Source organism: Mytilus galloprovincialis, chromosome 8, assembly GCF_965363235.1.
Source record: "Mytilus galloprovincialis chromosome 8, xbMytGall1.hap1.1, whole genome shotgun sequence".
In the NCBI taxonomy this organism is placed as follows: domain Eukaryota; kingdom Metazoa; phylum Mollusca; class Bivalvia; order Mytilida; family Mytilidae; genus Mytilus; species Mytilus galloprovincialis.
This window is the reverse complement of record NC_134845.1, coordinates 23,614,123-23,628,440: the sequence shown is the minus strand read 5'-3', so window position 1 is coordinate 23,628,440 and position 14,318 is coordinate 23,614,123. Positions and strand designations below refer to the sequence as shown.

At 32.5% G+C, this 14,318-nt stretch overlaps 1 protein-coding gene across 1 annotated transcript; it reads left to right on the top strand.

Moving 5' to 3' along the window:
* Positions 1 to 22: 22 nt before the first annotated feature.
* LOC143085361 (ubiquitin-fold modifier 1) lies at positions 23 to 5,967 on the top strand. Its single transcript, XM_076261639.1, has 5 exons — positions 23 to 159; positions 246 to 302; positions 2,783 to 2,840; positions 4,321 to 4,393; positions 5,675 to 5,967. Coding segments are annotated over exons 1-5 (276 nt in total). The 5' UTR covers positions 23 to 157; the 3' UTR covers positions 5,761 to 5,967.
* The last annotated feature ends 8,351 nt before the right edge of the window (positions 5,968 to 14,318 follow it).

Genomic DNA, 14,318 nt, shown 5'->3' with positions numbered 1-14,318 from the left:
GATATAGAAATTGTTTTGTGTTTCCTGATTATAATTAAATGACAAATTAGATCTATTTTATTCAAACAATTAAAACGTTTTATTATTAAGTTTTTTTTCATTTACGTCAGCGGTATAAGAACCTCCACTTCCGGGATTGCGTGTCACAGCTGTCAAAATGTAAGCATGTGTGTTTATTACTAGAAATTTGTTTATTTTAGTCATTATTATCACAGTTAATACACAACTTTACTTTCTAATTGTAGGTCTAAAGTTACTTTCAAGATCATTCTGACATCGGATCCAAAACTTCCATACAAAGTGTAAGTTTTACAAATTTATATTGACCATCTTTGAAAAAAATCGAAAAGGGGTACCGCGTCGTGTGTTTGAATTCATCATGTTCATAGTACGCTTAAATAACTTTACCGGTGAAAAAATAAAATTCTAAACAATTTTGACAAAATTCATTTTTATCTGTGAAACAATTCATTATTTACCCGTGTGTACAATTTATAAGTTGAGTGACAGAGTGTACCATATGTCAACCTGAGACTACAAGTTTCAACACATGATACATGTATATTTATAGAAGCTTTAGTGTCTACACATTATAAAGCGATGCACACTTCATGTTCATAATGGTATACTCCACAATACATGACGTTACTTGTTATAACAATTTGATAAAATGTAACATTTACCGTGGCGGATCCAGAACTTTTCCTAAAAGGGGCCCTCTGACTGACCTAAGGGGGGGCCGCTCCAGTCATGTTTCAATGATTCCCTATATAATCAACCAAATTTTTCCCATGAAAGGGGGGCCCAGGGCCCCCCTGGATCCGCCTATGATTTAGATTAAATTTTTAATGTGCTTGTTGTATCTTTGTGTCATATATTTTCGTATCAACCACAGTTCATTGGTTTCCAATGCATACTCGTACATTGTGGCATGTTTTTCGGTTTCTATATTTTGAACAACAACAACACCACAACCATTACAACGTGAAAAATGTATGATTTATTGAAAGTCGCTTTTAAAGATGTAAGAAATAATTAAATTAAATATACCTGTTCAGCCATTTTTATTTAATGTCAAAAATATGCATCACTAGAATAGTTGGTTAAAAAAAATTCTGAGGGGTTACATGAAGTATAGCTATATTTTCTGCCTTTGGGACACCATTTCTTCAAGACATGTGACTGTCATGTGTATTTTTGGTCATTTTTATTACAAACAAGCTAGTTAAAATTATCATGGTTCTTATATAAAATGGTTGTTCAAAATCCATTTTATTCAATATTCTATTGGCAATTCTTATTATTCATCCTGGATACATAGAGATGAAAACCGTCTGAATTTCTTACATTCAATCCCATTTTTTGAAATCTGCATTTTATAAATTATTTAAAAAAAAAAATAATGTCCTTTGTAGAAACCCAGTGCAAATCTGAAATAAATCACAATGTAACAATTTTCAGCACATGAAACACCAACCTAAAACTATTTACGAGTTATTCATAGTACTGAAAAGTATTTAATAACTTTTTTTATGATTTATGCAATCACCAGAACCACAACTTTAGAAAATGCTCATTTCCAGACTTTAAAGTCATTTCCTGACGGTGTACTGATCCAATTTTTAATTCATATGAAAACATATCTTTATATTAAAATAAGTTCTCATCACTTGCTCCTCGATTTTTTATATGTCACATGGCGACATAGAAAAAATCGAGGAGCAAGTGAAAGAACTTATTTTAATAATATGACACTCTTTTTTTTTACATACAAAAATCACAAATTAATCGGAAACAATAAAAAATTGTAGGAAGCCTCGACTTAAAATCTAGAAACCTAATAACATTCGACAGAACATGCTTTTAAAATTTGAGTAAGCACCTGATTAAAAATTCAACAGTGAAAACTGTAAGCAGTGAAACTTGTTATTAGTACGAAAATACATCACACGTCGGATGACATATTACATAGTTTTAACTTAACTAAAAATGCTAATAATTTAATTAGTTACTGGTAGTTTCACATCTATATTTAATTTTATAAAAACATAAATGGTACCCAAGGAAGACACTTAAAAATTAGGTGACCCTCAATAGAGTAGTTTTAGAATTTCACTGTTTAACACATCAGTTTTGGAATAATCACACAAATGAGTGATACATATATATCCCTTGCTCCAATAAGACAAGTTTGTTTTTTTGCTGATGGAGTAAAGACAACAAATTTTTTTTTACATAAAAGGGGACTTTTCTATATCTAGTCATGCTGAAAGAGGGGTCTTCTTATATTCAGTATTGAAACATTGATAAAGAAGATTGAAGTCAATGAATTATCCAAAATTCATGGATTTGTTTTGTCATTATACATGTACCTGCAAAATCAGATACACAAAGCATATTGTTTTTTGGTAAAAGTTTCTGTAAATAATATAAATATGTGCCATTATGTCAATTTCCATGTTTTCTGTACTAAGAAGTGGTTTAAGAACAAAATTAAAATCATTTTATCAGTCATCATCTAAAGGGGTTGTTCCCATCCTGTCCATTCCTGTTATTTAACACAAGATTCCATGTACATGTATGAAGAAGAAGAAGATGCTTAAGCTTTATTTCCATAAAATGTGCTCACAAGGAGCATAATATAATATCATTATAATATTATTCTAATATGCATGTGTGTATCTAACTATTTGTATGTGTGAAGAATGTATATGAACCAACTTTCTTTCATGTTATAGCAACTGTTTTTCAAATTTATGTAGAACCTAATTTACAATTGCAGATTAAGTGTACCTGAACAAACACCATTTACAGCAGTGTTAAAGTTTGCTGCAGAGGAGGTATGTATACAACATGCAAAAACAAGGCTACTACTGTACGTCTGAGATTTGTTTCTTAAATAAATGGAAAATGAGTCTATGGGGCCACATGTACAAGTGCTACCACATGTAAATATGCATGGCCATGGGTCACCTTCCACATACAGATGCAGGATTCACATAATTACACTGTTTTGTGATTAGAAGCAATGTGTATAAGTTTTCTAACATTTGGTTGAGGCAAACTTAAAGTTGGAGAACAGAAATGAAAGGTTTAGCAATTTTCCAATTTTAAAGGGAAATACCATTAACAATCAAAGTGACACCACCATTTTTAAACTTTATATTTGTTTTGTTGCACCGTAATAAGCTTAAGCATTGTGTTCAAGTTTCATAACATTTGGTTGAGGCAAACTAAACTTAGAAAACCAAAACAGCAGCAATTATTATGTTTACGAAGGGGCATAACTCTTGAAAAGTAAAGGTACTAGTGATGCCACCTATTAATGAATATTAACTTGATCTGTGTTTTATGGTTATAAGTATTGTGTATAAATTTACATTTGGTTACATAAACATGATAAAAGAACAGAAACAAAAAAAAATCAGCAATTTTATGTTTATAAAGGGACATAACTCTTGAACCCTAAAGGGACACCACCCAATTTCAAAAGAAGGGGGCTCAAGTTTCTGGTTTGTGCATGTGTCCCTTGTTTGTTTACTGCTTGTGACCAGTCTCTTTTTATCTTTTTGATTTTATTAGTTTTCTGCAGAAAATTGAGGTTGCATCAACTTGAAACTTAGTACACTACTACATGTACATGTACCTCTTTTTTCAAGAACATACATCAACAATAAACTAACCTTCCAGGGTTTAAATTAAACTTATACATACATGACATAATGAACATTAGATGAATTAAAAAAGACTATCTGACAACAAAGCTTATATATGAAAAAGTAATAGATTTAATAAAATCACAAGAATAACTATTGAAGTTTGTAAATTTGAGCTACCAATTAGTGTATTAGTATACATGTTATTAGCAGGCTTACTTTCACCTCATCATTTCCACCTGTGTTTGCATCATGCTATGTCAAACACAGCAGCAGTCTATCTTTTAGGGCAAGAAAGTCCAAAATAAAATAAGCAACTACTGTTTTTTGCACTCTTTATATATGAAATGCAGCAAATTTGGAAGTTATGATTTTCTAAAAAAAAATATGTTAGAAATACCATCATTGACCATGGGAAAATAAAAATAATCGATCGTAGAAAGGCACAAAATACTTTGACTGATTGAAATGAGGTTAAACAATAAAAAGAATAAAACTTACCCACAAGTGAAAAAAAAAAAAAAAACTCTGACAAAGCCATTGAGGTACTTAAAAAAAATATGTAAATATGAAAGGTGGGAAAAGAATTGAATAAAAAATGTTTTATCTATGTGTTTAAATTAAATTTGAATGAATTGTATCTGAGATTTAATTTATACTTTAGTTTAAAGTCCCACCAGCAACAAGTGCCATTATAACAAATGATGGTATAGGAATAAACCCTGCTCAGAGTGCTGGTAAGAATACACTAAATAGAATTAGATCTTATCTGGAAGTCACAATTTACTGGCTGTAATAGAAGAGTATAATGGAACAATTAGAAAATGTCTGTCATAAATTTAGAGATGACAATATGTGAAAAAAAAGTTTATTTATAAAAAAAAAGAAGATGAAGATTACTTACAAAATCAACCATGTGATGATCAAGCACTTAACAGGAAATACAGTCATGACAGCTTATGCTTGAAAATTCAGTTTGAAAACATACAAGTAATGATTATGTCATTTCATTGGTACATATTCTTTTGTTTGAATATTTAATATCCAGATTATTTTGCATTTTTTCAACCACTACTGACCAGTGACCTTCTGAAAGTTATTCCTTGTATATTTATAAACATCCAGAGGCGGATTTAGAGGGGGGCCCAGGCGGCCCGGGCCCCCTTTTTTTGGGAAAAAATTTGGTTGCTTATATAGGGAATCACTGAAGTGTGACTGGAGCGGGCCTCCTCTTAGGTCAGTCAGTCAGGGCCCCCACTTATGAAAATTTCTGGATCCGCCACTGACATCATGGCTTTTGATATCGTATGATACGTAGTGATCTAAGTTAATGCAAGCTTTCCTTTATGTCCTGGTTTTGTAAACATTCAAAATTTAAATTCCAAAAAATGGTTTTCTCCCCAGCCTTATTATGACAGAGAAATACAGTGATATAATAATTATCCATAGTTCAATATTTTTCCACATTTTATCAATACATTTTAAGAGTACTTGTAAATTTTAGATTGTCATTTTAGTCTGCTATTCATTGTTTCTTTACATTTTATGTACTTTGTATACAATTTATAATTCTCAGAGTACAGTTCTATTTTTTGTGGATAAAGATGACCAGTAATTCACATGTTCAACGAAATACAAATTTCTTATATTTTTGAATGCAGAATTTAAAAAAAAAAACCAGGAAATCAATTTTACAGAAAAATGCATTTTCTCAAGAATATTGGTACCCTCAAAAATAAATTAATACCAGAGTGTCTTTGTTAGTTATTAGAAGATGTGGTATAAGTGTCAATAAGACAACTCTCTAGCCAATCACAATCTGTAAAAGAAAACCATAATTGGACAAAGCATGACCTTCAACATGTTCAACAATTGCCTTGGTTCACAACGAATCCTTTAATTTTCTACAGTATGTAGATTGAAAAAAATATAGATAAAATAACATATGATACAATATATTTCATTTTACCCATATATCCAAACATATTGTTATTGTATATTTTGTATTTTATTTTCAGGAAATGTATTTTTAAAACATGGATCAGAATTAAGATTAATACCTAGAGACAGAGTAGGACATTGTACCCATGGTTACAGATGCTGATATTAGTCATAGTTTAGGAATTAGTTCATCAAATTCATTCATAATTCTTGTAGAAGTTCAACATGAGAATTGGGCATCAACAGCTTTTCCACAATGAAATATTTTCCAAGGATAGAGACAACTAAAGGAAGATAACTCTGTTTGCAAGTCAATGATGCAATGTATCTGTTAATTATCAATATAAAGAATGAATGCATTAAGTTATTGCATTGACATTTTGTATGGCATGTTTTTTTTTCTGTATCATCTGTTTTGATAACATGCTTGTATTAATTATTTATGTCAGCACTTTTTTTGTTATTAAAAAGAAGGATTTTGAGTATTTATTCATTAGACACTGATTCTTGATTAAACTTGACAAAACCATAAGTAAAGGAACAGTAATGTTATTGCTGTTCTTCATCAATAGTCATACCATAATAGAGAGAAATACTTTTCACATCATTTACATATCTATTTGTATTGCTAACAAACAAACAAAATTTCATTGATTGTCAGGATAAAATTTAAAGTTTACACATCAATTTATGCAGTGCCTTGATTATTAGAGTTTCCAATGAAATAGTTCAGTGCACAATTGAACAACTGGTGAACTGCTGTTAAAGACAGAAATATCATAAATGAATTTCATGCATTAAAAGCAGAAAAAACATATGCATTTAAAAGCATTTACAGTTCAAATTGGCTCTGTTGTCTACATACTAAATATACCTTAACATTTATCAATATAGATTACTCTTTTCCAGAATTTTGAATCTACTCTGTAAGCTGGAGAGGCATTGAGATTTTAAATTTATGCCATGTCTAAGATATGCTGTACTTGCAATATAACTGTTCTTATATGTACATGCATTTAATTACCCACATATTATTTGATTGTTTAAATTTATTATCTTAACTTTTGAAATTTTTATATTTTTACAGTTGTGTTAACTATACTTCTAAATTTGATTTTTATTAAGGTACCAAAGTTGTTCTATTTTCTTTATCATGTTTATATAGAAAAGGACCTTTCCTAAATTGCAGTATATTTTTTTTTTTTTAAAGTTTTCATTAAATATATATATATAAATCTGGTTTCTGTTCTTGATATAAAAGAAATAAGGTCTAATTCAAAACATACTTTTTTTTTTATTTTCATACCCATTTGAATTTATTGTAAATCAGTATGTTATTTTGCCTTATTTCTTGATAAATCAACTTTCAAATATCTAGTTGTGATATATTGTACATGTTAATAAATTCTTCAATAGCAATTTGTCTGTTACTATGCCCATAAAATTTACTGTAAGTCAGTTATACTTTTTAAAGGGGACCAAAACAAAGAGATTAAATCTGCCTCTAGTCAGTCTGTAGGAGAAGCTAGACTACCCCTGAATCCTATAACATGACAGACCAAAATTACAAAAATGGCAAAGCAGCATGTCATTCATACAGAATTAAAATAAATTGGATGGTGTATCAACATATGATCATCAATTGCAATAATTTTACTTCATCAGGAGGTTTCTAAGCATAGCCGATTTGATAAAATAACTGTCGTGATTGTTGTTTATTTACCGATAGATAGAAATTTTGGAAATCCAGCATAAAAATCTCAATTCATTTAAAAGCTATAATATTGTCATCCATGAATCTTATACTTTCAAACCTGTTTCATGTGTTTTAAGAGACGACTTAAGGTAGAGCAAAAAAATGGTCTCCTAAGACAGGTGGCCTTTTACTACAGGTTCAATTTATATGAGATGTACTACAGAGGGATCTAAAATTGGTGGTCTTTTAACACTGGTTTTTGCTTAATCTGTAAATACAGGTGGTTTCTTGAGTAGGTTTGACTAGTTTGTCCTTATGCTGTACTGTTACACCACTGTCCCAGGATTGGAAGAGGGTTTGGCACCAACATTTACAAGCATCTGTGTTGAAGACCTTACCTTGATTATAATGGTTTACTTTTATAGATTGTGACTTGGATTGAGAATTGTCTCATTGGCACTCCTACATCGTCATATTCTGTATTTGCCTGTCCCAAGTAGATCAGTGGTTTTTGTCTCGCCTTCAGCAAAAGTTGCTTTGAGTGGATTTGTTCTAGCTTACAAGGAAAGTCACAGAATACTAGACTTGGATTACAATCCTTTGGCGAAGGCGACATTTATATTAAGCTTTTAATGTCAAAAGCTTAAAGACATGGATGCTTCATACCTTATGTTAAGAAGTTTTCGTGTGTCATATATTACTAGTAATTCATATCTATATTTGGTATATGACTTGTGTCCTTGCATGGACTTCATGTCTGTTGAGAACAGTTCACCTGTCCTCAACCTCATTTCACTGATCTGTGATCAAGGTTAAAATTATGAAGTTAAATGCTGCAGACATGTATTTGTATACTATAAGCAGTTGGTCAACTACATTTGGTGTATTGAATGATTGGAAGGTGTTTATGTCCAACTGGCAGGTTTCATTTGACCTTTCAATTTCATGGTTAACTTGACAATATTTGGTTTTGGTGGTTTGGTCTCTCGGATACTACAAGAGTAAGGTCAAGTTTATTTGGTTAATAGAAGTACATATCAGTCTGGCCGGTTTCATATGACCTTTGCTTCATTTTCATGGTTCATTGGTACATAATAGGTTTTTGTGTTAGGCAGCAACCATTTGATTTTCTGGGGGTGGCTATGGTTTTTTTTTCGCCTGTGACGAAGAACGATCTATTTTTTTCTTGACAAGTCGAAAACAATTTTTTTCTTTCAATTTTAGCATAACATATAGTGGCAGCTGAGGGTGAAACAAACATTTTTTTTTTTCTCAGAATCAAAAACAAATTAATTATTTCTCCAAAAACTGGAAACAAACTTTTTTTCCAAAAAAAACCATAGCCCCCCCCCCGCAGAAAATCAAATGGTTGCTGCCTTAGTGTCAGTTTTTGTCAATGACTGTAAACAATGTTAAAAGGTCAACTAAATTTGGTGTATAGAATGAGTGTAGAGTGTACATGTCTGTCTGGCAGGGTTCATTGACCTCAGGTTCTGTGGAAAATATTAAGATTTTGTGGTTTTATCTGTTTATCATGGTTTATAAGTAATTTTACCAGTATATTTGGTGTTTGGAATGATTGTTATACATGTATGTCTATCTGACATTGTTCATCAGACCCTGACCTCATTTTCAAGGATCATTGATATTGTTAAGTTTATGTGATAATTGTAGTAAAACCTTTATATTACAGACTATCAACATGACTTCAATCATTAGAAAAACAGGCAAAAGATTTCAACAAGTTCTTAGTTGCTGTGAGTCATATTTGTTTTCATACGACCGCAAACATTTTTGTGTTCGTATAATGGTATGATGTTGTCGTCTGTGTCGTCCTAAGACACATTTGGTATACGGATAATAACTTTAGTTAAAGCGAATGGATCTCTATGATATTTTATAAAGAGGTTCAATACCTAAAAGGAAGGTTGGGATTGATTTTGTGGATGATGGTCCTTACCGTTTTGGAAATGGGGGCCCAAAACAAGAATTTTTCTATTTTCAGGATATCAACATGTGTATAAGCATTTCAATTGCTCTGAAATTGTACCACAATGTTTAATACTACAGGTAGAAGGTTAAGATTGATTTTGGGGATTATGGTCCCAAATGTGTAAGAATTTTGGGCCAAAAAAGGGGCCAAAATAGGGGCCAAAATAAGCACATTTTTAGCTCACCTGGCCCACAGGGCCAAGTGAGCTTTTCTCATCACTTGGTGTCCGGTGTCCGTCGTCGTCGTCGTCCGTCGTCGTCGTCGTCCGTCATCGTTAACTTTTACAAAAATCTTCTCCTCTGAAACTACTGGGCCAAATTTAACCAAACTTGACCAAAATCATCATTGGGGTATCTAGTTTAAAAAATGTGTGGCGTGACCCGGCAAACCAACCAAGATGGCCGACACGGCTAAACATAGAACATAGGGGTAAAATGTAGATTTTGACTCATCTCTCTGAAACCAAAGCATTTAGAGCAAATCTGACTGGGGTAAAATTGTTTACCAGGTCAAGATCTATCTGCCCTGAAATTTTCAGATGAATCGGACAACCCGTTGTTGGGTTGCTGCCCCAAAATTGGTCATTTTAAGGAAATTTCACCGTTTTTAGCTCACCTGGCCCGAAGGGCCAAGTGAGCTTTTCCCATCACTTTGCGTCCGTCGTCCGTCGTCGTTGTTAACTTTTACAAAAATCTTTTCCTCTGAAACTACTGGGCCAAATTAAACCAAACTTGGCCACAATCATCATTGGGGTATCTAGTTTGAAAAATGTGACAGGGGACCCGGCCAACCAACCAAGATGGCCGCCATGGCTAAAAATAGAACATAGGGGTAAAATGCAGTTTTTGACTTACAACTCAAAAACCAAAGCATTTAGAGCAAATCTGACACGGGGTAAAATTGTTTATCAAGTCAAGATCTATCTGCCCTCAATTTTGCAGATGAATCCGACAACCCGTTGTTGGGTTACTGCCCCTGAATTAGTAATTTTAGGGAATTTTTGCTGTTTTTGGTTATTATCTTGAATATTATTATTGATAGAGATAAACTGTAAACAGCAATAATGTTCAGCAAAGTAAGATTTACAAATAAGTCAACATAACCAAAATGGTCAGTTGACCCCTTTAGGAGTTATTGCCCTTTATAGTCAATTTTTAACCATTTTTCGTAAATATTAGTAATCTTTTACAAAAATCTTCTCCTCTGAAACTACGTGGCCAAATTAATCCAAACTTGGCCACAATCATCTTTGGGGTATCTAGTTTAAAAAATGTGTGGCGTGACCCTGCCAACCAACCAAGATGGCTTCCATGGCTAAAAATAGAACACAGGGGTAAAATGCAGTTTTTGGCTTATGACTCAAAAATCAAAGCATTTAGAGTAAATCTGATGTGGGTAAAATTGTTTATCAGGTCAAGATCTATCTGCCCTGAAATTTTCAGATGAATCGGACAACCCGTTGTTTGGTTACTGCCCCTGAATTGGTAATTTTAAGGAAATTTTGCTGTTTTTGGTTATTATCTTGAATATTATTATAGATAGAGATAAAATGTAACAGCAATAATGTTCAGCAAAGTAAGATTTACAAATAAGTCAACGTGACCGAAATGGTCAGTTGACCCCTTTAGGAGTTATTGCCCTTTATAGTCAATTTTTAACCATTTTTCGTAAATCTTAGTAATCTTTTACAAAAATCTTCTCCTCTGAAACTACTTGGCCAAATTAAAGCAAACTTGGCCAAAATCATCATTGGGATATCTAGTTTAAAAAATGTGTGGCGTGATCATGCCAACCAACCAAGATGGCCGCAACGGCTAAAAATAGAACATAGGGGTAAAATTCAGTTTTTGGCTTATAACTCAAAAACCAAAGCATTTAAAATAAATCTGACATGAAGTAAAAATGTTTATCAGGTCAAGATCTATCTGCCCTGAAATTTTCAGATGAATCAGACAACCCGTTGTTGGGTTGCTTCTCCTGAATTGGTAATTTTAAGGAAATTTTGCTGTTTTTGGTTATTATCTTGAATATTATTACAGATAGAGATAAACAGTAAAAAGCAATAAATGTCGGCAAAGTAAGATCTACAAATAAGTCAACATGACCGAAATGGTCAGTTGACCCCTTTAGGAGTTATTGCCCTTTATAGTCAATTTTTAACCATTTTTCGTAAATCTTAGTTATCTTTTACAAAAATTTTCTCCTCTGAAACTACTGAGCCAAGTTCATTATAAATAGAGATAATTGTAAGCAGTAAGAATGTTCAGTAAAGTAAGATGTACAAACACATCACCATCACCAAAACACAATTTTGTCATGAATCCATCTGCGTCCTTTGTTTAATATTCACATAGACCAAGGTGAGCGACACAGGCTCTTTAGAGCCTCTAGTTGGTTATTATCTTGAATATAATTATAGATAGAGATAAACTGTAAATAGCAATAATGTTCAGCAAAGTAAGATCTACAAAAAAGTCGACATGACCAAAATGGTCAGTTGACCCCTTAAGGAGTTATTGCCCTTTATAGTAAATTTTTAACCATTTTTCGTAAATCTTAGTAATCTTTTACAAAAATCTTCTCCTCTGAAACTACTGGGCCAAATTAATCCAAACTTGGCCACAATCATCTTTGGGGTATCTAGTTTAAAAAATGTGTCCGGTGACCCGGTCATCCAACAAAGATGGCCGCCATGGCTAAAAATAGAACATAGGGGTAAAATGCAGTTTTTGGCTTATAACTCAAAAACCAAAGCATTTAGAGCAAATCTGACATTGGGTAATTTTAAGGAAATTTTACTGTTTTTGGTTATTAACTTGAATATTATTATAGATAGAGATAAACTGTTAACAGCTATAATGTTCAGCAAAGTTAGATTTACAAATAAGTCAACATGACCGAAATGGTCAGTTGACCCCTTTAGGAGTTATTGCCCTTTATAGTCAATTTTTAACCATTTTTCGTAAATCTTAGTAATCTCTTACTAAAATCTTCTCCTCTGAAACTACTTGGCCAAATTAATCCAAACTTGGCCACAATCATCTTTTGGGTATTTAGTTTAAAAAATGTGTCCGGTGACCCGGCTATCCAACCAAGATGGCTGCCATGGCTAAAAATAGAACATAGGGGTAAAATGCAGTTTTTGGCTTAAACTCAAAAACCAAAGCATTTAGAGCAAATCTGACATGGGTAAAATTGTTTATCAGGTCAAAATCTATCTGCCCTGAAATTTTCAGATGAATCGGACAACCCGTTGTTGGGTTGCTGCCCCTAAATTGGTAATTTTAAGGAAATTTTACTGTTTTGGGTTATTATCTTGAATATTAATATAGATAGAGATAAACTTTAAACAGCAATAATGTACAGCAAAGTAAGATTTACAAATAAGTCAACGTGACTGAAATGGTCAATTGACCCCCTAAGGAGTTATTGTCCTTTATAGTCAATTTTATAAAATAATGTTGGTTCAAATCATCAAGCAATTAGGGACAAAAAAGGGGGAAAACAAGGGTTTTTCTGGTAAAAGGACAATTTAAAAAATGTAAAAGCAGTGAAGGGGAGGTAATCCAATTAAAATTGAAAGAACACTGTTATATATATGTTTGATTACTTGATTACCTCCCTAACACTGATTGAAAATTATGTATTAAGAAATGATGATTGGCTTGAGATGTGTAGCTGTAAAAAAAAATTTAGAAGTTACTGTTGATTAATATTAATTTAAACTTTGACTGTATACCATTTTTAGCTCACCTGGCCTAAAAGGCCAAGTGAGCTTTTCTCATCACTTGGCGTCCGGCGTCCGTCGTCGTCGTTAACTTTTACAAAAATCTTCTCCTAAAAGTGTCCGGAGAACAGCAAAGTAAGATTTACAAATAAGTCAACATGACCGAAATGGTCAATTGACCCCCTTAGGAGTTATTGTTCTTTATAGTCAATTTTTAACAATTTTCATAAAATTTGTAAATTTTTACTAACATTTTACACTGAAACTAATGGGCCAAGTTCATTATAGATAGAGATAATTTTAAGCAGCAAGAATGTTCAGTAAGGTAAGATGTACAAACACATCACCATCACCAAAACACAATTTTGTCATGAATCCATCTGCTTCCTTTAATATTCACATAGACCAAAGTGAGCGACACAGGCTCTTTAGAGCCTCTAGTTTATTTTAATATTTTATGATGTATTTAAATGAGTAGTTATTGTTGCCAACTCCATTAGAAATTTGAATTGAGATTATTTTTTTAATAAGGAAATGGGGGAGGTGAAAAAAATGTGGGAGGGGTTGGGGGGTAGGGGTGTAAAATTTTTCTCGTTTCAGATTTCAGAAATTAAAACGAATTTTTCTACAAATATTTTTTTTGAGGGGATTAATATTCAACAGCATAGTGTATTGCTCTATAGCAAAAAAAAAAAAATTTTAAGTTCATTAGACCACATTCGTTCTGTGTCAGAGACCTATGATGTGTCAACTACTTAATCACAATCCAAATTCAGAGCTGTATCAAGCTTGAATGTTGTGTCCATACTTGCCCAAACTGTTCAGGGTTCGACCACTGCGGTTGTATAAAGCTGCACCCAACGGAGCATCTGGTTGTTTATTGTTTTGTAAATCAGTCAGGTAGTTTTTATATTTCATCTGTTTATTTTTTGTCATTTCTGTATTTTTTATGCTTACTATATGTGTTATGCAGATTGCTCATTGTTGAAAGCCATATTGTGATCTATAGTGGTTAACTTTTACTTCATTTGGTCTCTAGTGGAGAGGTGTTTCATTGGCAATAATACCACTTACTTTTATATCAATATGAATCCACTCTATCCAACAGTTTATTTATGCACAAAATTATGATCTTGCTTAATTCTAATCAACAATGTGAGCTAAAAACCCTTTTGTCATGTATTGTCTTATAGCATGTACAGCTTTGGTTCCCAAAGGAGAAGGTCCGGTAAGGGCCAATTTTGGTCTCAAATTTCAGGTTCATCTTACAAAAGATCTTGGACACTTTTTAAACATTTAAGTGTC

Coding starts and splice junctions, on each gene's coding strand:
- LOC143085361 (XM_076261639.1), top strand. Junction 303..2,782: donor CCAAAACTTCCATACAAAGT/GTAAGTTTTACA, acceptor TTACAATTGCAG/ATTAAGTGTACCTGAACAAA. Junction 2,841..4,320: donor TAAAGTTTGCTGCAGAGGAG/GTATGTATACAA, acceptor TTTATACTTTAG/TTTAAAGTCCCACCAGCAAC.